Source organism: Rhinopithecus bieti, unplaced genomic scaffold (genome assembly GCF_001698545.2).
Source record: "Rhinopithecus bieti isolate Rb0 unplaced genomic scaffold, ASM169854v2 scaffold_37505, whole genome shotgun sequence".
NCBI classification, from domain to species: Eukaryota; Metazoa; Chordata; class Mammalia; order Primates; family Cercopithecidae; genus Rhinopithecus; species Rhinopithecus bieti.
The window spans coordinates 173,328-193,214 of NW_016815797.1; the positions used below are offsets into that span (position 1 = coordinate 173,328).

The window sequence follows — 19,887 nt, forward strand, 5'->3', positions numbered from 1 at the left end:
AGTCATGCATAGAGTGGATTCTGTTGCTGGGCTTGGTGTGGCTTGACTGCCTGGTGGAGTCACAGTGTGTGAGTGGCCCCCCAGCAGGACAGCATCCCAGAGAGGCTGGCCCCAGGCCCACCCATCTGGCTGACAGATGACTACTCACCCTGCCTGCTCAGAGGCTCCTATCTTGAGTTTTCCGGGATCAACCTGGCTGTGTTGTTTCAGCCAGGCCCTCCTCTCCTTCCCTGTGGCCCCCAGAGTGGCCTCTGGTCAGGGGCACGTGATGGGGAGGCAGCCAGAGTCAGGCTGCTGAGGTTCAAGGTCCAGCTTGCCCCTTGCTAAGCTGCTGAGCCTGTCCGAGTCTCCACTTCTCTCTGTAAAATGGGAGCAGCATGGACATGCAGGGCTCATAGGACTGAGCCCTCAGGGCAGAAGTCCTGTCTCAGCATCACCTTCATGGGCCCAGTGTGTGGCTGCCCAGTAGGTCGTGACCATCGGCAAATGTTTATTTAAGGGAGAGAGAGAGAGGAAGCTGTGGAGGAAGGTGTTTCTTGATCTCTGGGTGTGAGTGAGAAAATGACAGACTCTTCAAACTTGGGCTCCCCAGGGTATGTGGTCTTGGGATGTTTGGACTCAGAATTTTGGACTCCGCCTTGGGGCTGTTCCCACCTTTTGAATGTGAAACGTCATAGGTGGAGGTGGAGAAGTCCCCGTGGGCACCAGACCTGAGCTTTTCTAGGCTCAGTCGAGGAGGAAAGATGGCTTTCCTATCATTTGTGTGTCAGCCTACTTCCAGGGAGGGGCGTCGACTGGGCCCCGAGCTCTGTGTTGTACTTTTGATCCTCTTCTGATCTTGGGAAGGGATACAAGAGCCGTCTTCCCAGAGTAGATCGGAGCGACAAGGATGGCTGTGCTTCCGCAGTGGGCAAGTCTGGGAGGCCTGGGCTCTGAAGCGGGATCGTTGAGGAGGGCAGGGCAGCGGGTGACAAGAGAGCAGGGGTGGTGGGCTCTGCGAGTTGTGTTCATTCCACCTGTCATTTTATTTCACTTTACTTCCTAATTTTTGGTCATTATTTTATCACATACTCATGTATCCATGTTGGTAATTTTAACAACCAATGTGTATTCTCAGATGTGGCTGCCCTGTAATTAGATGAGCTATTCATGAATCTTTGGTCAATTTTGAGTTTGCACTTACAAAGTTCTTTGTAGATTTGTTTATAAATTTTTAGTTTTAACTGGGCATGGTGGCTCATGCCTGTAATCCCAGCACTTTGGGAGGCGGAGACCGGTGGATCACCTGAGATCGGGAGTTCAAGACCAGCCTGGCCAACATGGAGAAACCCTGTTTCGACTAAAAATACAAAATTAGCCAGGCATGGTGATGCGTGCCTGTAATCCCAGCTACTCGGGAGGCTGAGGCAGGAGAATCGCTTGAACTCGGGAGGCAGAGGTTGTGGTGAGCTGAGATCGCACCACTGCACTCCAGCCTGGGCAACAAGAGCAAAACTCCATCTCAAGAACAAAGCAAAGCAAAAATGTAGTGGTTATGCTGGAGATTACAGCATGTATCCAAAGTTATTGAAGTTTAATATAAACTAACACTTTTCCCACATCATGGGCAGTGTGAGCATCTTAAGATATTTGAACTCCATTTACCCACTCCTCTTACCCACCCCTGCTTTTTGTGTACTGTTATGTAATTTAACCCTCCCTGTCTTTTGTATCCCATATGACATTATTAAATTGTTCTTTTGTATAGTTAATACTAGCAGAGAGTGACAATGACTGGTGCATTTCTCCTTTCCGTTGCTTTCTGTTCTTGTGTTTCCGTCTCATACCACTTTCCCTTTACCTGAAGTTTTCCCCTTTGTATTCCATTTAATACCCATTTGCTGCCGCTGCTATCTCTGTCTAAAAGAGTCCCTATTCTTATTTAAAGAATCATTTTGCTGGATACAGAATTTGAGATTAATAGTTTTCTTCTTCATCACTTTTTTATGTTTAAATTTTATTTATTTATTTATTTTGAGATGGAGTCTCGCTCTGTGGCCCAGGCTGCAGTGCAGTGGCACAGTCTCGGCTCACAGCAACCTCCGCCTCCCGGGTTCAAGTGATTATCCTGCCTCAGCTTCCCAAGTAACTGGGATTAGAGGTGTGGGCCACCATGCCTGGCTAATTTTTGTATTTTTAGTAGAGACGGGGTTTCACCATGTTGGCCAGGGTGGTCTCAAACTCCTGACCTCAAGTGATCTGCCCGCTTCAGCCTTCCCACCACGCCCGGCCTCTTCATCACTTGAAGATGTTAGTCATGACTTGAAGATACATAGTCATTTTCCGTGGTTTCTGTTGAGGTCAGCTGTCAGTCTACTTGAGGCCCCTTTGACGGTAGTGCCCCTCCCCCACTCTTTGCTGAGTTTAAGATATTCTCTTTGTGTTTGATTTTTAGGAGTTTTATACTATAATGTGTCCAGATGTGGCTTTCTCTGTATCTAATCTGCTTGGGGCTTTTAGCACTTCTTGAATATGTGGGTGTCTTGCTTCAATTTTAGAAGATGTGGGGGCATGATTATTATTATTATTATTATTATTATTATTTTAGAGATGAGGCCTTGCTTTGTCACCCAGGGTGGAGGTCACTATAGCCTAGGACCCCTGGGGTCCCATGATCTTCCGATCTCAGCCTCCTGAGTAGCTGGAACTGCAGGCATGTGCCACTATGCCTGGCTGTTTTAATTTTTTTGTGGAGATGGGGGTCTCACTATGTTGCCCAACTGTGTTGCCCAAGCTGGTCACAAACTGGGATATTATTTTTATTTATTTTTTTATATGCTGATTTTGCATATTTAGTAGAGACGGTTTCATCATGTTGACCAGGCTGGTCTTGAACTCCTGACCTCAGGTGATCCCCCACCTCGGCCTCCCATAGTGCTGGGATTACAGGCGTGAGCCACTGCACCCGGCCTTATTTTAAAAATAATGTTTTGATTTCATTGTTTATACCCTCTTTTCCAGAACCTCATTTACACATAGGCTGGACTTTCTCCTTTGTCTTCTATAAGTTTTTTATTTTCTTTTTCATATGCATTTGTCCATATTTCAGTTTGTTTATTTTCTACTGCCTTCCAGTTTGCTAATCTTCTTCTCACCTATGTCTAATCTGTTGAACTCAATAGATGGGTTTAATTTTACTTTTTTAGTTCTAGATTTCCATTTGATTCTGATTTCATAGATTTTAGTTGTGGTGAAATGATTTGCCCTGCTATTTTTTGGACCATACTAATTTTACACTAATTTTAATTTTGCACAAATTTTAAAGTCTGTGTCTGATAAGTGCAATATTTGGATCTCCTGGGAATTTGTTGTTATTGTCTATTGTTTTTCTTCTTTTATTTTTCATTATTTGGTCTCGTCCCCTGATCTTCTTGGTCAGTTTTTATTGATGTATTTAGAAATTATGGACATATTTGAGGCTCTGGATGATTTTGTCTTTCACTAGAGATTTACTTTTTACTGCTTCTAGTAGGCAGCAGAATAAGAGCAAATCATCTTAATCCAGTCTGGAATTGAACTGATTCAAAGCTGTGTTTGAGCCCCTGTGAGGGCTGGCTGGTCTGTTCTGTTTTATCTAGGCTTCTAGTATATAGCCCTCCTGGAAGGGCTAATCTGAAAGCCTGCACGTCTATCAAGGCCTCTCTTCCTTGGCAGGCTCTGGGCTCTGATTGCTGTCTTCTTGGCCCTGTTAGGCTGCCGAAGTTCTGCCCTGCTTCTCTGCTTTTTTTTTTTTTTTTTTTGAGACAGAGTCTCGCTCTGTGGCCCAGGCTGGCGTGCAGTGGCCGGATCTCAGCTCACTGCAAACTCCGCCTCCCGGGTTTACGCCATTCTCCTGCCTCAGCCTCCCGAGTAGCTGGGACTACAGGCGCCCGCCACCTCGCCCGGCTAGTCTTTTGTATTTTTTAGTAGAGACGGGGTTTCACCGTGTTAGCCAGGATGGTCTCGATTTCCTGACCTCGTGATCCGCCCGTCTTGGCCTCCCAAAGTGCTGGGATTACAGGCGTGAGCCCCCACGCCCGGCCTCGTCTCTGCTTTTAATCTACTGCTTAGTGGCGATGCTCCAAGGCATTGCTGTCCTATAGAAATGTCATGTGAGCCACAAATGTGAGCCATATGTGCAGTTTTCAGCTTAGCAGCCACTTTAAAAGTATGAAAGGAACAGGTGGAAGCCAGGCGTGGTGGGTCACATCCGTAGTCCCAGCATTTTGGGAGGCTGAGTTTGAGACCAGCCTGGGCAACATGGCAAAACCCCGTCTCTACAAAAAATACTAAAATTAGCTGGGTGTGATGCTACTGGGGAGGCCGAGGTGGGAGGATTGCTTGAGCCTGGGAGGTCGAGGCTGCAGTGAGCCATGATCACACCACTGCACTCCAGCCTAGGTGACAGAGTGAGACCCTGTATCAAAAAACAAGAAACAAAAATTAGCCAGGCGTGGTGGCGAGCACCTGTGGTATCAGCTGCTTGGGAGGCTGAGGCGGGAAAATCGCTTGAACCTGGGAGGCGAAGGTTGCGGTGAGCCAAGATCGCACCACTGCACTCCAGCCTGGGTGACAGAGACTCAGTCTCAAAAAAAAAAAAAAAAAAAAAAAAAAAACAGACCTAAAAAAACAAACAGGTGGAATTAAGTATATCTAAAATATTATGTTTTTGATGTGAATCAATATAAAATTATCAATAAGATTCAAAAAAATCTTATTTATTTATTTGTTTGTTTTTATTTATTTTTTTGAGACGGAGTCTTGCTGTGTTGCCCAGGGTGGAGTGCGGTGGTGAGATCTCGGCTCACTGCAACCTCCGCCTCCTGGGTTCAAGTGATTGTCCTGCCTCGGCCTCCCAAGTAGCTGAGACTACAGGCGTGCACCCCCATGCCCAGCTCATTTGTGTATTTTTCATAGAGACAGGGTTTCACCATGTTGGCCAGGATGGTCTTGATTTCTTGACCTCATGGTCTGCGTGCCTCGGCCTCCCAAAGTGCTGGGATTACAGTTAAGAGCCACCGCGCCCGGCCCAAAAAATCTTTTAAGAAGATACTATGTCGCTGCAACGTACTGTGCACTTACAGAACATCTCAGCCTGGACTGGCCTCATTTTAGGTGCTCATTAGCCACATGTGTAGCTACTGTTTTGGGCTGCACAACTTTACTGGGAGAAGCAGTGCTGAGTGTGGGGTTTTCTTTTCTCCAGAAGAGTCGGAACGGTGGCATGAGGATGAGTGGTGCTGAGGTTTATCTCAGGTATATGTGCGCTCTGCACCTGCCGTCTCGGTTGTGGTCCCCAAGGCTCTTGCTGCCAGTTCTGGGAGGTACTGAGGAGTCAGTTAATGGGATTGGGGAGCAGATGTGGGCAGGGGGGTCTAACCTCATCCTCATGCTGCTTTACACTTCCGTGGTCCTCCTGTGGCCCTGATCTCTTGCTGCTGGGGCCATCTGTTGGTGCTCCCACTCCCCTGCCAAGCAGCCTGGTTGCCATTCCTGGCTTAGAGGGACACCACAGATGTTTGTGCCTGGGTGCATGTTTATTCAGCAGACATCTCGACCTGAGGCCAACACCGGCCTTGAGCCCCAGTAGCCTGGCCTTCATGGTCATCTTAGTTCTTGGTGATAGCTTGGGCCACCCAGGGGCTCTGGGGAGGAAAGGAAGTGAGGCCTAGGTGACTTCATTCTGGGTGTAGGCATAGAAGACTGAGCCAGAACCAGGGCCTTGTACAGTAGCAGGCACCAGAATGCCCAGCCCTTGCTCAGTGCCCAGAGCTACAGGTCTGGGTATTTCCCTATGTTGGAGGGATGGGATGGGGGGAAGGGCCTGCCTTTGAGGGTCCACAATATTCCACAGACTGTTAGACCCTCACCCACTGCCACCTTGGGGTGCCCTGAGCCTTTGAACCCTATGTGGGGGCAGGGCAGCCACAGGGATGACCCCAGTAGCTTGGCCTCTGCAGCTGTCTCCTCAGAATTCTGTGGGACTCCGCAGGATTCCACATGCCTTGCCCTGGGGCTGCCCTGCCTGCCCCACCCCACAGGAACTGTTCTTGATGATGGAGCTGCTAACCCTGCTGACCTGTGTCCCTGGTGCTATCCAAATCTATCTTTAGGTGTCCCTGCGGGAAATGACCATGGGGTGGGGCTGGCCCTTTCTAGAAACCAGATACATGGTGTGGTCAGATGCAGGAGTGGCCGCCTGGCCTGTGCCTACCGGGCTCCCAGTTACCTTGGGTGAGTGCCGATGTGTTCTCCTGGGGAGGAGCCGGGCCTGCAATCAGGAAAGTTTTTGGGGTGGGATGGCCCCATGGGGATTTCTCTTCCCCACTTGTGTGCCCGCTGGGCCAGCCCCATTTTCATTTCATCCTGAGGTGGTTGAACCACTTGCTCTGGTCCAAGGCTGAGGGTTCGAATAGACATTTCCCCATCAGGAAGTAATGTCAGTGTTCCCTTGAGAACAGGAAAGGCCTCCTCCTTTGGGGCTGGCCCTGCACAGTGTGTGCTGCCTGCACAGCTGCCTGTCTGTGTTGGGGGGGTGTCTGGGGCTGGCCCTGCACAGCTGCCTGTCCATGTTGTGGGGGTGTCTGGGGCTGGCTCTGCACAGTGTGTGCTGCCTGCACAGCTGCCTGTCCATGTTGGGGGGTTGTCTGGGGCTGGCCTGCACAGCTGCCTGTCCGTGTTGAGGGGTTGTCTGGGGCTGGCCCTGCACAGTGTGCACGACAGTGGTCCTCGCTGCCTGCCAGCTGCTGTCTATGCTCAGGGGGTGTGTCTGGATTTGTCTTGACTCCTTGGGGCCAGGGCTGCCCCTGCTCCCTGGGGTTGGTTTCCTGAGTTGCTGGCACCCTCTGCCCCAGGGACCACCTATTCCTGGCTCTCCCTCTTCCCCTGCGTCCGAGCGGAGAACGGGATGGGTGGGGGAGCCTGGATGTGATAGGTTGGCTTCCTCGAAGGAACTCGCGACACAACCCCGGCGGGGCTCAGGGCAGCCTGCTTGACCTCTGGCCTTGAAGAGGGGGGTGGCCACCCAGGTGACACGGCACCAGGGGACTCTGTGCTGAGACCAGGGGCCAGGACTGTGTCCCTCTGCCCCTCACCTGCCCTTGCAAGCCCATCTGTAGGCAGGAGAGAAGGGCACCTGCATGTCCCTGGAGGGGAGGGGCATGGGTTCAAGCTCTCTCCCTCCCTCCAGCCTGATGGTAGGTGCCCTGGGACGAGGTGGCACTCTGACAAGGTAGGTTTCTGTCAGCCGTTTCCCCCAAATGTGAATGGTCTGTTTCCACCAATACCCCTAGTCCTATTGGTCAACATGCCGTGGGCAGGGCTGGCCACTGTCCTGGAGGGCCTGAGGCAGCCCTGGGTGATGCTGGGCTCGAGTCCCTCCTGCTCCTGTCTTTCAAAAAGTGCACACAAGGACAAATGCTCATCAGTTCTTCTGACCGCAGTAGGGATACCTGCGTCCAAAAGTGTGGATATGGACCCCAGGGAGGAAGCCCTTTCCCTTTCCCCTCAGAGGCCCCCTAACGTTAAGGATGAAGTGTGGATCGTTTCCAAGTTTGTCATTGGCTTCATTTAAGGATGCCAGTCCTTGGGAAGACCCCCGTCCACAGAGGGCTGGACAGGTGTCTGCTCGGGGCAGTGTGGGCCAAGGCTTAGCCCGTCTGGGGACCCGCAGTGCTGAGAACGGGGGCGCTCAGGTGGAAGAGGCTGTGTGGGGGCTCCTTTGCTTTTATGGAGCTCTAGGTCAGCCCTGCAAACTTTAAAACTTTTATTTGGAAATAAAACACTCGTATGCCATGTGCCCAGCTCCACCTGTTGCCGCCAGCTAGCTCACCTGCTTCCTTGCTTGGGCTTTGTCGTTTCTGATCCAGCTGAGCGCAGGTGCAGATGGTGGCGCTGGCCTTGGTGCCCTGCCCTGGAAGCCTGGAGAGTGCAGGCGTGTCTGGGCCCCACCCTGCCTAGCGCCCGGCTCCTCTCGGCTGGGACATCACGTGGTGTCGGAGGCCTGGGACCAAAGGGGCTCCCCTCTTCCTCCAGGACAGGGTTCCCTGGCTGCAGGGTTGTGGGGAGGGAGTCTTGGTTGTTTAAAGTGTCCCCCAGGGTCTGAATGAGCATAGGGCCTGCCTGCTTGATCTGCAGTGGGCCAGGCCTCCCCTGGAGGCAGGTGCACTACCCAGAGCCCGTGAGGGTATATGCAGGGTGCATCTTACTGGCTGAGGGCTGGACACTGTGGGGGACAGGTGCTGCTATCTGCCCAGTACACAAATGGGGAGCTGAGCTGAGAGGCAGGGTCAGTGCCTGAGCCTAGGTTTCACCCCGTCTCTCTGGTTGGAATAACCTTTCCTGTTCTGTCCACTCTGCCCAACACCAGTGCAGGATGGGGCATGGTAGGGAGGGGCCGAGGGTGAGGGCTGCTGTGGCAGCTGTGGTTCTGGGCAGCTCCACCTGTCAGCACAGCCTTGCACCAACGCTGAGGAGACCTCCGACCTTTCCTGTTTTGTGAAGGGGGATGGGGCCCAGTGAGGTAGAGCTGATGACCCTGCAGCCCAGCCAGGAGCTGACGGGCAGAGGGACTAACTGGACGGCGTGTCACAGCTGCTGTTGGGCAGAGGGTTGGGTCTCCCTGAGGCCCTAGCTGGGGAGACCTCCATGGGGTGGCCCGAGGAGGGGGCTGGGGGGCTGCCCAGCCCTGGTGAGGTTCATGTTGGAAGAAAGGACCACATCTTATCTGTGGACTCTGAGGCTTCAGGTCCCAGGAGAGGCTTTGTGGGTGTGGTGGGCCCAGGGAGTGGGCACCTTGGGAAGGCTCCTGCCTGCCTGTGCTGCCCCAGCATCAGACCACAGGTGGCCCACAGTCCTGTCAGCTGCACTCTGTCACGGTTTATTGCCTCAGGGTACCTGATGTGTCCGGGCCGCCCAGCCTGGGCCCCCTTCTGTCCTCTTCTTTGTCTTGGGCTTTGTGGCTCCATTCTGTGGTCCTGCCCTCTTCCTGGACTGCCCACGCGTTCCTGCCACATGGTGACAGCTCCACTGGCTTCCCACAGTGGCCCTGTCTCTGCCCACAATGGAGGGTAATGGGTGGGCCTGGGATGGAGAGGGCTCCTGCAGCCTGCCCTGTGACCAGGGCCCTGCGGTGGAGAGGGTGGGGCCCTGCACAGAGGCCCTGGCCCAAAACTGACCTGCTGTGCTCATGCTGGGCATGGGGGCTTCCTAACAGGCAGTTGGGTGGGGACCCCTGACCTTCCCTGGACCTCCCCTTGCTGCTGGCCCTTGTGCTGGGTGCTGGCATGGGGGGCCTGTATGGACCGGGCACCACCCCCATTGCATGTGTTCAGTAAAACCTAGAGGAGTCCCTGGCACAGCTGCCAGCTGGTCCCGGGGAAGGACAGCTGGAGTTTTGTACGTGCTCGAGCGAGCGTGGCGAGTTCGTGATGAGGCCATGGCAGACTGTCTCCACCTGTCTACTGGCTGGCAGGATCAGGCCTTCTCAGAGTTCAACATCCACACACCAGAAGGTGGACAGAGCGATGCTGGGCCTGCCTCCTTCTAGACATGATTTAAGAGTCACCCACAGACATCCCAAGTAATTGGCACAAGAGCTCCATCTGGCTCAGTAACGGAGGCACTTTCAACAAAATTAGTTATCTCTTTGCTTTGGTCAACTATGCACTGCTAATTTATGGTAGTGATTCAGTCCTGAAGAAAATCCTGTGGGCCTTAGAGTCTTATGAACTAAGAAAAGCTAGATTCCAATAGGAACGATGTGATGGCAGGAAAGTGTGGCAGGGCAGTCAGTGGGAGGCTTTTGGGAGGAGCCGCGTCGTGTCCATCAGCGCTGTGGGAATGGAGGTGTGTGTCCTGGCTGGAGCTGGAGACGTGTTTCTTCACGTGTTTAGAAACAACTGGTGAAGGGCATCAGATTGCTGACATTTGGGTTCCATGGGAAGCATTTCAAAGAACATTTTTAAAAAGTCAGTATTTATAAAATGCTGGAAATGACATCTTTTACAACTGTTTGAACCTATGATGACACATTTTACATCCCAGCTTGGGGCAGGCAGGCACCTATTTCTTTCTGTGTGTGGGTGACAGGGTGAATACCGGTGTGTATGTTGGGGGGCAGGGTGCCAGGTGGCCTTTAAGAGAGTAAAGCTCACTTGGCACCTCCTCCTTTTCCCTCTGCCCCTCCCTGCCCCCTTTCTTTGAGGCAGGGTCTTGCTCCGTGGCCCAGGCTGGAGTGCAGTGGCAGGATCTTAGCTCAGCTATACCCTCTGCTTCCGGGCTCAGGTGATTCTCTCATGTCAGCCTCCCAAGTAACTGAGACACCAGGCGTGTGCCACCACACCCAGTTAATAATTCCTCCCTCCCTTTTCAAATAAAATAGTATGATTTACAAAAGCAACCAGGGGCCAGATATTCAAGCTCAGGTTTCTGCCTCAGAGAATTATAAACTTCTTGGAGCCCTTGACAAAGAAGACTGAATGTGGGAAGAGCCCAGTGCCTCCGTCTCACCCCCACTGAGCACCTCCTTCTCCGGCTGCACTCACCCAGATGGAGGTCAGCATCTGGGACAGGTCACTGGCATCAGAGTCCCTCTTCTGCGAACATTCTGGGGCCATATCAGCCTCTGTGACTCCTTGGCCACTTTTATTTGGTGGTGTCGGGAAAAATGTTCATCTTATAATGATGTTCTTTTTTTTTGAGACGGAGTCTCACTCTGTCACCCACACTGGAGTGCAACGGCGTGATCTTGGCTCACTGCAACCTCCGCCTCCTGGGTTCAAGTGATTCTCTTGCCTCAGCCTCCCGAGTAGCTGGGATTACAGGCACCCACCACCATGCCTGGCTAAATTTTGTATTTTTAATAGAGATGGGGTTTCACCATGTTGGCCAGTCTGGTTCCAACTCCTGGCCTCAGGTGATCTGCCCACCTCGGCCTCCCAAAGTGCTAGGATTACAGGTGTGAGCCACCGTGCCCAGCCATGATGTTCTTTTTAAAAACATGAATTACAGAAAACACACACTGGCGCACCTGTCAATACGGCTGTGTCATTTTGTTGCTCAAGATGAGGTTAAAGAGGGAACTTGGCTTTAAAGGAAGTGAGTTTGTTTTCAGACCAGCAGAGAATGTTGGAGGCAGCTGGTGGAAGAGCTCTGTCAGGCCTGCCCTTCGCTGGCCGGTGGTGGGTGTGTGCTGTTGATATCAAAATGGCTCCACTGAGCCCACTGACCACTCACTACAGAGCAGGCCCAGCGCCTGCCTCTTGTCCAGGTGGTGCCCTGTTGCCTGGTCCTGTAGTGACGTAAACCGCCTACTGCTCAAACATCATGCCTGCCCAGAGACGGCTTCCTCCAGGGCCCCCAGACCTGCCCATGCCTTCGGTGGGGTGAGGGGGTACCCTCCTCCCCAGGCTGCCTGAAACTGGAGCTTTTCCTCGGGGCCAGGGTTGCCCTGACTGGTAATTTTTGGCACAGTGTGTAGTTGCGTATTTATTGGTTTTCTCATCTGCTGGCTGCATTCCCATGGGGTTGTGAACAGCCCTTTCCACATACCCAGAGCCTCCGTGACTATCTGAACAACTCCAGACAGAGCATGGGGGATGGTGTGGCTTGCTCTGCAGCAGCCATTCCTGTGCACTTGCCAAACCCTGACCTCCTGGAACCAGACCCAGACCCTCTCTCCACTTCGTGATGGAAGGGCAGGCAGGAGCCTGCTGGCCCCCAGCTTGGGTCGACTGGTTCAAATCTTCGGGACCTGGAAATAGCAGGGAGGCCCTTCCCACCAAGAGGGTGTGGAGTGTGTGGGGATGCCAGGCCTCCTGAAGCAGTGGGGACACCCTCCCGGGGGTGGAGGGGACAGAAGGGGACACATATATGGTGGAAGTCTCATGCTGTCTTCCCAGTGTGTCCCTGTGGATATCATGGCTTTTGGGTGTGAGCACTTAAGTGACAGGGAGGTGAGTCCTTGGTTAGGCCCAAGCTCTACCAGAGACCTGATGCCCTCCCGTGCTGCACCTAGGGCCTCTGTCCTGGGCCAGTTCTCCGTGCATGGGACTCTTGTGGACAGAGATGCTCCAGGCTTCCTTTGGTTTTGATTTATGGCCCCATGGAACTGGAGCGAGTCCCTGCAGTGCTTGTCTTCTGGGGCTCAGCCTTGCTGGTTCTGGGCACTCTCCTCTGCCCGAGTATGTGTGGGGTTCACCTCCTGGTGGGACCCAGTTCTGCCCCTTCAAGGGGTTGGATTTTGGGGTCCTGCCTAGCTGAAAGGGGGATGCCATGGAATCCCAAGTGTGCCCCGGTAGGTCTGACATCTCCAACCGTTGCCCACTGGGGACTGTTCTGGCAGAGTCGCTGGCCCTGAAGTGTCATAGGAGGGGGCTGCCTGTAGACACCCTGGCATGTTCAGGGCAGGAACCTCTGATGCTCTCAGTCAACACTGAAGGCAATCCCCGGAGGTTTCCCAGGTATCCTGGGGGTGCTGGGAAGGCCCGTTGGGACCAAGAATCTTCTGACCACCCTGACTGTGTGACTCGTGCAGTCCTGGAGGGGCTTTGCTGCCCGGCTTGGAGGGCGTGTCCTGCCTTGCCTGTGTGTGACCCACAGGGCCTCTTTCCTAGAGCAAATAAGAGCTGGCGTTGTCCCGGAATGCCTTAAATCTGTTGTCGTCTGATAGATTTTCACCACTATGAGGGAACAAGAGCCGTGAATTTGCATAGCACTGGGGACTTGGTAGGAAGAAGATGGGTGCTCATTGACCTTACCGTCCAGTGTCTGGGAGGGAGGAGTATCATGTTGAGTGAGCAGCCAGGAGCCCCCTTGCCCCTGACTCAACACCAAACCTTGAAACACCGTGTGAGCCTGGCAGGATTTGGGAATCGTTTAGGGATCAGGTGCATCTTCCTGCCATGGCTGGTTGACTGTGAGCCTTCCTAGTAGGTTAAGGAATGAGTTCAGCCCACAGATGTTCATGGAGTTGCTCCTGCAATGCAGGCCAACCCGAGATCAGCAAACAAGTGATGAGGATGTGGATAGGCTCTGTGGGGGGCAGCACACCCTGTAGGTGGGCTCCTGGCAGGGCTTGGAGGGGGGCACACTAACTGACCGTTAAAGTACCAAGCAGCCTGGGCGTGGTGTCTCACACCTGTAATCCCAGCACTTTTGAGAGGTCAAGGCAGGAGGATCTATTGAGCCCAGGAGTTCAAGAGCAGCCTGGGCAACATAGTGAGACCATCTCTAAAAAAAAAAAAAAATTAGCGTAGTAGCATGTGCCTGTAGTCCCTGCTACTCGAAAGGCTGAGGTGGGAGGGTCACCTGAGCCCAGGAAATTGAGGCTGCAGTGAGCTATGATCACACCATGGCACTCCAGCCTGGATGACAGAGTGAGACCCTGTCTCCCCTACCATAAAAATTACCAAGCAATGTGTCATGTTGATTAAAATAGTCGTGTGGCCTGGAATATAAAATGAGATCCTCTTCCCTTCCAGGCCCACCTCTAAGAGGCACCATTGTTAACCATTTCTGACTTCCGTGTCTTAAATTTATCAACTTCGGTAGGTAACTGCTGTGAAAAACAAAGACTGTAGTGCATGCAGGGTACGCCCCCCACCTCCTGTTTTTTCTTAGTCATTTAGAATGTGAACATTTTGCTCTGAAACTACAATGATATCTTTTACACGTTACTGTTGGTGCTAAAACACTGGCAAAAATAACTTGTGCTATAAATGATTCTTTTGAGTTTCTCCTAGAATCAAGGAGTAAGCGCACTGAAAGGGAATCGTAAACGGACATGCTCTTTCCCAGAGAAGGCCTCCTGGGCGAACTGGCCTAGCTGAGCACTGCCATCTCCTCTCCAGCTTCCTTCACCCCCAGGGACCTCGAGAGTCACCCTGGGTGCATGTTCTTCTGTTGTGTTATGTTGTGTTGTGTGTTGTGGAAACATTTCTTCCAGGAACTTGTTCCACCTAGACTGCATGGGACGTTAACTTTGAGCTCCTACGTGTCTGAAAATGAGTCCGGACCGCCTGGCTTCGTGTCCATTTGGCAGGGTATAGAATTCCGAGTTAGCACGTTGAGGACACTGTCCCCGCCACCTGCATCCAGTGTCTCCTTTTAGAGTCACTGCCTATCTGGGCTGTCTTTTGTGGATAGGACTTGCTTGGGGTGCTGACATTTCACTAGAACAGCCTGGAGGTGGGCTGTTCATTTACTCTGACCTGGCCTTGGTGGGCCATTTTATTCTGAATCGTTCTGTTTCTAGCTCGGGGAAATGCTATTCTACCATCTGTTTATACTTCCTGATTCCTGTTCCTAGAACCCTTTTGACCTAGTTTGACTTCCAGGCAGTTCTTCCATGTCTCTTAATGTTTCTCTTCTATTTTCTTTCTTCTGCTTCTCTCATTTGGTCTTTGGATTTTTTCCTTTTTTTGTTTTTACATATGAAACATTGAAGGGTAATTTGTATATAATGAAACACACAGAACTTAAGTGTGCAAGTTGAGCTCTGACAAATGCACATAGAGGTGCAGCCCACGTGCGCTGTTATGATGTGGAACATTTCTCTCTCACCCCCGACCCCAAGATCTCTTGGCTCCCACTTCTACCCACCCCAGAGGCAACCATTATTCTGATGGCATCCCCCAGATATTAGTCTGTCTTTTCCAGAGTTTCACATGAAGATGGGGTCCTACCGGCCATAGTCTTTTGTTTGGCTTCTTTTGTTCAGTGCAGTGCTTTTGGCCTTCCCCTCTGCTGCTGAGAGGCAGGAGTGTGCTCCTTTTCGCTGCTGAGCCATGACCCCATTTGGATGGGTGCAGCATGGTTCATTCACCTGGCCCCAAACGTTTTTGTGGTTTCCAGGTGGGGCTATGATGAATTATCCTGCTTCCAATATCAAGTCCATTTTTTATGGACTTATGTTTTCCTTCCTCCCAGATGGATCCCGGGAGGGGAGTGGCTGGACACAGAGCAGGTGTGAACCCTGCCAAGCCCTCCTCTGAGGGCTGCACCACCTGAACTCCTGGCAGCAGTGTGCCAGGTGGGGCTTGCTGTTCCCCAGCCTCCCCAGCAGCTGGAAGTATCCATCTTTTTTTTTTTTTGAGTTGGAGTCTTGCTCTGCCACCTAGGCTGGAGTGCAGTGGCACGATCTTGGCTCACTACAAGCTCCGCCTCCCAGGTTCACGCATTCTCCTGCCTCAGCCTCCCGAACAGCTGGGACTACAGGCACCCGCCACCACGCCCAGCTAATTTTTTGTATTTTTCGGAGAGGCGGGTTTCACTGTTAGCCAGGCTGGTCTCGATCTCCTGACCTCATGATCTGCCCGCCTCAGTCTCCCAAAGTGCTGGGATTACAGGTGTGAGCCACCATGCCCGGCCGTATCCGTCTTTTAATTTAGCTTGTCTGGTGGGTGTGGGGTATATCTCAGTGTGGTCTTTGTTGGCATTTTCCCAGTGACTAATGATGCTCAGCCTCTTTCCGTGTGCTGTTGGCCATTTCTGTGTCTTTGGTGAAGTATCTGTTCACGTGTTTATTATTGAATTTCAGGAGTTCTCTATACATTCTGGATCTGAGTCCTTTGTCAGATATATGTATTGAGAATAATTTTTCCCAGTTTGTGACTTGACTTAAATAAATAACCATTTTTTTGGAGATGGGGTCCCGCTGTGTTACCCAGGCTGGTCTCGAGCTTCTGGGCTCCAGCCATCCTCTGCCTCAGCATCCCGGGTAGCTGGGACTCAGGCGTGAGCTACTGCACCTGGCTTGAAGAGTCGTTTTTGATGAGTAGAACATTGTTTGCATTTTATTGTCTGGATTAAACATGAACTTTTTTGTACGTAATGTTTCATTGGATTATGGAATATCTTATTTCTAAAACACTGAGCTTGTTAGGAAGGGCAGTCCCCATCCCTGTGTTGTTAATTTGCAAGAGCTCTTTCTCGAGTGTTTCTTTCTCAATAGAAGCTTGATTTTACTTACTTGTGTCAACTTCTTGAGTCTTTATGGGAACATTAATTAGATGTTTTTGGGAGTTGCCGTTGGTCTCTGAATTCTTTGTTTTCTGGGTTGCCCACATCAGGACAGTGGCTTCTCTGGGTATTGCCTGGCCCTGTGGTGATAGTCACCGCAAAGTGCCATACTGGAATGAAGGGGCGCATGAGGGTTCTTGCTGTGGGGAGGGGTCTGGCGGGTTGATGGAGGAAGAAGGGTCTCATGAGCGCGGCTGCATTTGGGATGTAATTTTTTTTCCCAAGATGACCCTTGTCATGATCCTGCTGCCCACTTCTCCTCTCTGCTTTGGAGTCTGGCTTGCTTGATGTTCTTTGAGCCTTTCTGGAAGGATCCAGGGATCTTGGCTTGCCTTTACTTTCACTCTGATCTCTCCCCTCATCAGTCCAGATTTACTTGCTTTCTGTCTGTTTAGAATTCCCTGGAATTTTGCTGTTCTGTGTTCAGTTATGTTTCTAGTTTCCTTCTGAAAATACACATTTCTTTTCTGACGTTCTCATGGGAATGGTGGAACAGAGGCAGGCATTGCTCATTGGGCTCACTGGACCAAGACAAGGAGTTGATCCTGGGGGCGGGACCTCGGGTGGAGGTGAGAAGGGCGTGGCATGTGTGCAGCAGGAGGAGAGTCCTTGACTGGGCCTTTGGACATGGCTATCACCTCCTGAGGGGAAGTTGGAAGCACATGGAACCTTCGGGACCATGCGGGCTCCCTGGATTTATTCTGAGCCCTCTGTGGAGAGAATCTATTGAAGTATTTGGGGGAAGGGAAGGGCCAGGATCCAGGGGGATTGCAGTGAGGGATAAGGTGGGAGACAGGGTGGCGAGGGATGGGTGAGCTCAGGCGGGGTGATGGGAGTCAGAGGGGAGAGGCGGAGGTTGGGCAGGCGGCGGGACGGTGGCCGGTGCTGGGGCATGTTTGAATGTGGTGCCCGGGGTTGATGGTCCCCTTGTGGGATGGTGGGTAGAGCGGGAGTGTGGGGCATGCCCCTGACCAGGGTTCCTGGGTGATGGTGGTGGTGTTTGTTTGCTGTTTTCTATTGTAAACTTAGGTCAGTGATTGGTTCTGCTGGCTTGTGTGGACACAGTGGGCCAAGGGTCTGGGGAGGTCATCTGCTGTGTCCCTCCTGCACTGGAAGGCCTGGGCTGCCCTGTGGGCTGCTGGCTGGTCAGTTTGTCTCTGCTGGGGCTTTTCTCTTGCCTCCATTCTCAGCTGTTGTCTCAGTCACCTGTCCACGTCTCCTCTGTTCTAATCTACTGGGCCCTGAGCACCTCCTGCTAGTTGTGTATACATTAGAAGTAAACTGATGGCTCATTCGTTTCACAGACACGCAGAACGTGAGTGACTGTGGAGGAGGCAAAGGCCTTAGAGGTGTATTTTTGGAAGAAGCGCTCAAGTGTGGCTGTGTGGATTTACAAGACCTTTGGCTTCCTAGGATGTCTTTTTGCTGAGGTTCCTTTGTGGGGGCTGTGTCCAGGGTTGTAGGGGCCTAGGAGTCAGCAGTTATGGTGCCAGTGTCTGCGTGCCCCTCTGTTGTAGCCGCTCAGCTGCCTGTGGGTACAGGAAGGGCTGGTCCTACTGCGTGGCGCCGCTGGGATGTGACGCCGCCGTGTCCCCTCCTGTGTCCCATCTCTTGCTCACTTAGCATGTCTCTTGCCCTCTAGGACCGGAAGCTCACCAAGCTGGAGCGGCAGCGGTTCAAGGAAGAGGCTGAGATGCTGAAAGGCCTGCAGCACCCCAACATCGTGCGCTTCTACGACTTCTGGGAGTCTAGCGCCAAGGGCAAGCGGTGCATTGTGCTGGTGACCGAGCTGATGACCTCAGGGACGCTGAAGACGTAAGCTCCGCTTCCGGACGGCTGGGGCGGGTCCTGGCATGGGTGCAGGGCCACCATAGCTGGGGGTGAGGTCTTGGGCTGCTGGGGCGGTCCTGGCTGGTGCCTATGGGAGGCTGTCCCCTCTTTCCTCTCCTGTGTGGGATGCCAGGAGGTGCTTTACCTCCCAGGGAGATGGTTGATGTGTCTGTGGTGTCTGGGCCTTGTTCCTGGCTGGGGTTCTGTTTCCGCCTGGGAGCCAGCCCGGCACATGCTCAGGCTCAGGACGCAGGCTGGGCAGGGTGCACAGTGTGGACTGTGGGATTCTGAGGACATGCAGGTGGTTAGTGAGGGTTGGGGAGTGGGGAGTGGGGTGGCCACGGCAGCTTGCTGCTACTCACTAAGGCCCCAGTCTGCACTGTGGGGATGGGGGCTCCCCGCCTGGTGCTGTATCCTGGGTCCATCTGAATCGTTGGACCCTGCAGCCTTAGGCAGGGCTTCAGTGCCCCTCAGCCAGGCAGTTTCCCTCACAGGTGGATGTGCTGCAAGGGGAGAGCCCTTTTCTCAGCTTCACCCACCACCTCCTCCTAGGGCACAGCTCAGGGCAGGCCACACAGGTGGCCAGTGGCAGGAAGAGCCCCACCTAGCCCCTGTGGTTCTGACAGGCCCTGGGGTTTCATAACCCTCACCCCCGCACCTGAGCATCTGCTGGCTGGGGCTCTGTCCTGCCTTGGGCAACTCGTAAGTCAGCCTGGCACCGTCTCCCCGTGAGGTCAAGATGGAGCTTAGTATGAGCTTTAGCAGCCAGGTCCTTGGCATGAGGGGAGCAAGAGGGTCGTGAGCCCACCCTGCTGCCTGCTCAGGGGCCTGGCTCCAGGGCAGAACTGTCGGGCCTTCCCATCTCACCCTCACTACCTGTCATGGGCGTGCGCCGTGTGCACTGGAATGGAATTCCTGAGCAGTGTTAGGTGGGGGCTTTGCTAGGGGGCCGCTGCCGGCGAGCTGCTTGGTGAGCTGTGCCTGTGCACCCCTGCAGGTACCTGAAGCGGTTCAAGGTGATGAAGCCCAAGGTTCTCCGCAGCTGGTGCCGGCAGATCCTGAAGGGCCTGCTGTTCCTGCACACGAGGACGCCGCCCATCATCCACCGAGACCTGAAATGCGACAATATTTTTATCACCGGACCAACTGGGTCTGTGAAGATTGGCGACTTGGGCCTGGCCACTCTCAAAAGAGCGTCATTTGCCAAAAGTGTGATAGGTAAACCTGCTTCTCCTCCCCAGGCCCTGGGAGCCCATGGGAAGCCGGGCAGTGTTCAGGGCTGGCGAGCATCCAGTTTTGTTCAGACCTGGTGCAGGAGACCCAGTGGGACGAGAGTCTGGGCACGGGAGCCTCAGGCCGGGGTGTCTGGGCTACGCCGCCAAGCCTTTGGTAGCTCAGCTGGAGGGCCTGCCCACTCGTTGGATTCCCAGGCCACTTGGGCTGGGACAGCTGACTTGGCTCCCTCCCTCCCCTGCTGCCCCCGCCTTGTCCGACTCTGGCCCCAGATGGTCTTTGTGTTCCCTCCCTGGCTGTGGCTTGGGTGCCAGCTCTGATTGTCTGGCAGGGGAGGTGGGCTGGGTGCCGATGCTCGCGGTATGTGTGGGCGCCGTGGGCACTCGGGAGAGGGAAGCTGCCCTGACCACAGAGGAACTTGGGAGGTTTGTAACCAGTGATGCTGGAGCTGTCTCAGTGGGCAGGGAGGGGCCACCCAGGCTGTGAGGCCCAAGACAGTGAGAACTTGGAGTATCTGGGGAATCCACATACCTGCGGAGCGGGGCACAGAGCAGGCGTTGTGCACAGGGGAGCAGGGCGCTGAGTAATTAATTCAGTTTGTTGGGCATTTCAGGCCTCGGTGCAGACGCGCCTCCTGTGAGAAGCCTTCCCAGCCTTCTTTTGGGCTGAGATGCCCTTGACCCTAGGGACAGCTTCTTTGCAGAGAGCAGGGGTCTGCATTGTGCCATGTGCCTGGTCCCAGGTGTGCTCCTGGCACAGTGGGTGTGAAGTGTCCACTGGTCCTGG

General features: G+C 53.2%; 1 protein-coding gene across 1 annotated transcript in view; it reads left to right on the forward strand.

Annotated features, from left to right (window-relative positions):
• WNK2 (WNK lysine deficient protein kinase 2) overlaps window positions 1-19,887 on the forward strand; it is a 143,644-nt gene that overhangs the window by 31,389 nt on the left and 92,368 nt on the right. The window contains exons 4-5 of the mRNA XM_017853687.1: window positions 17,681-17,853; window positions 18,866-19,086. Coding sequence (XP_017709176.1) covers window positions 17,681-17,853; window positions 18,866-19,086 — 394 coding nt within the window. The remainder of the gene's footprint in view (window positions 1-17,680; window positions 17,854-18,865; window positions 19,087-19,887) is intronic.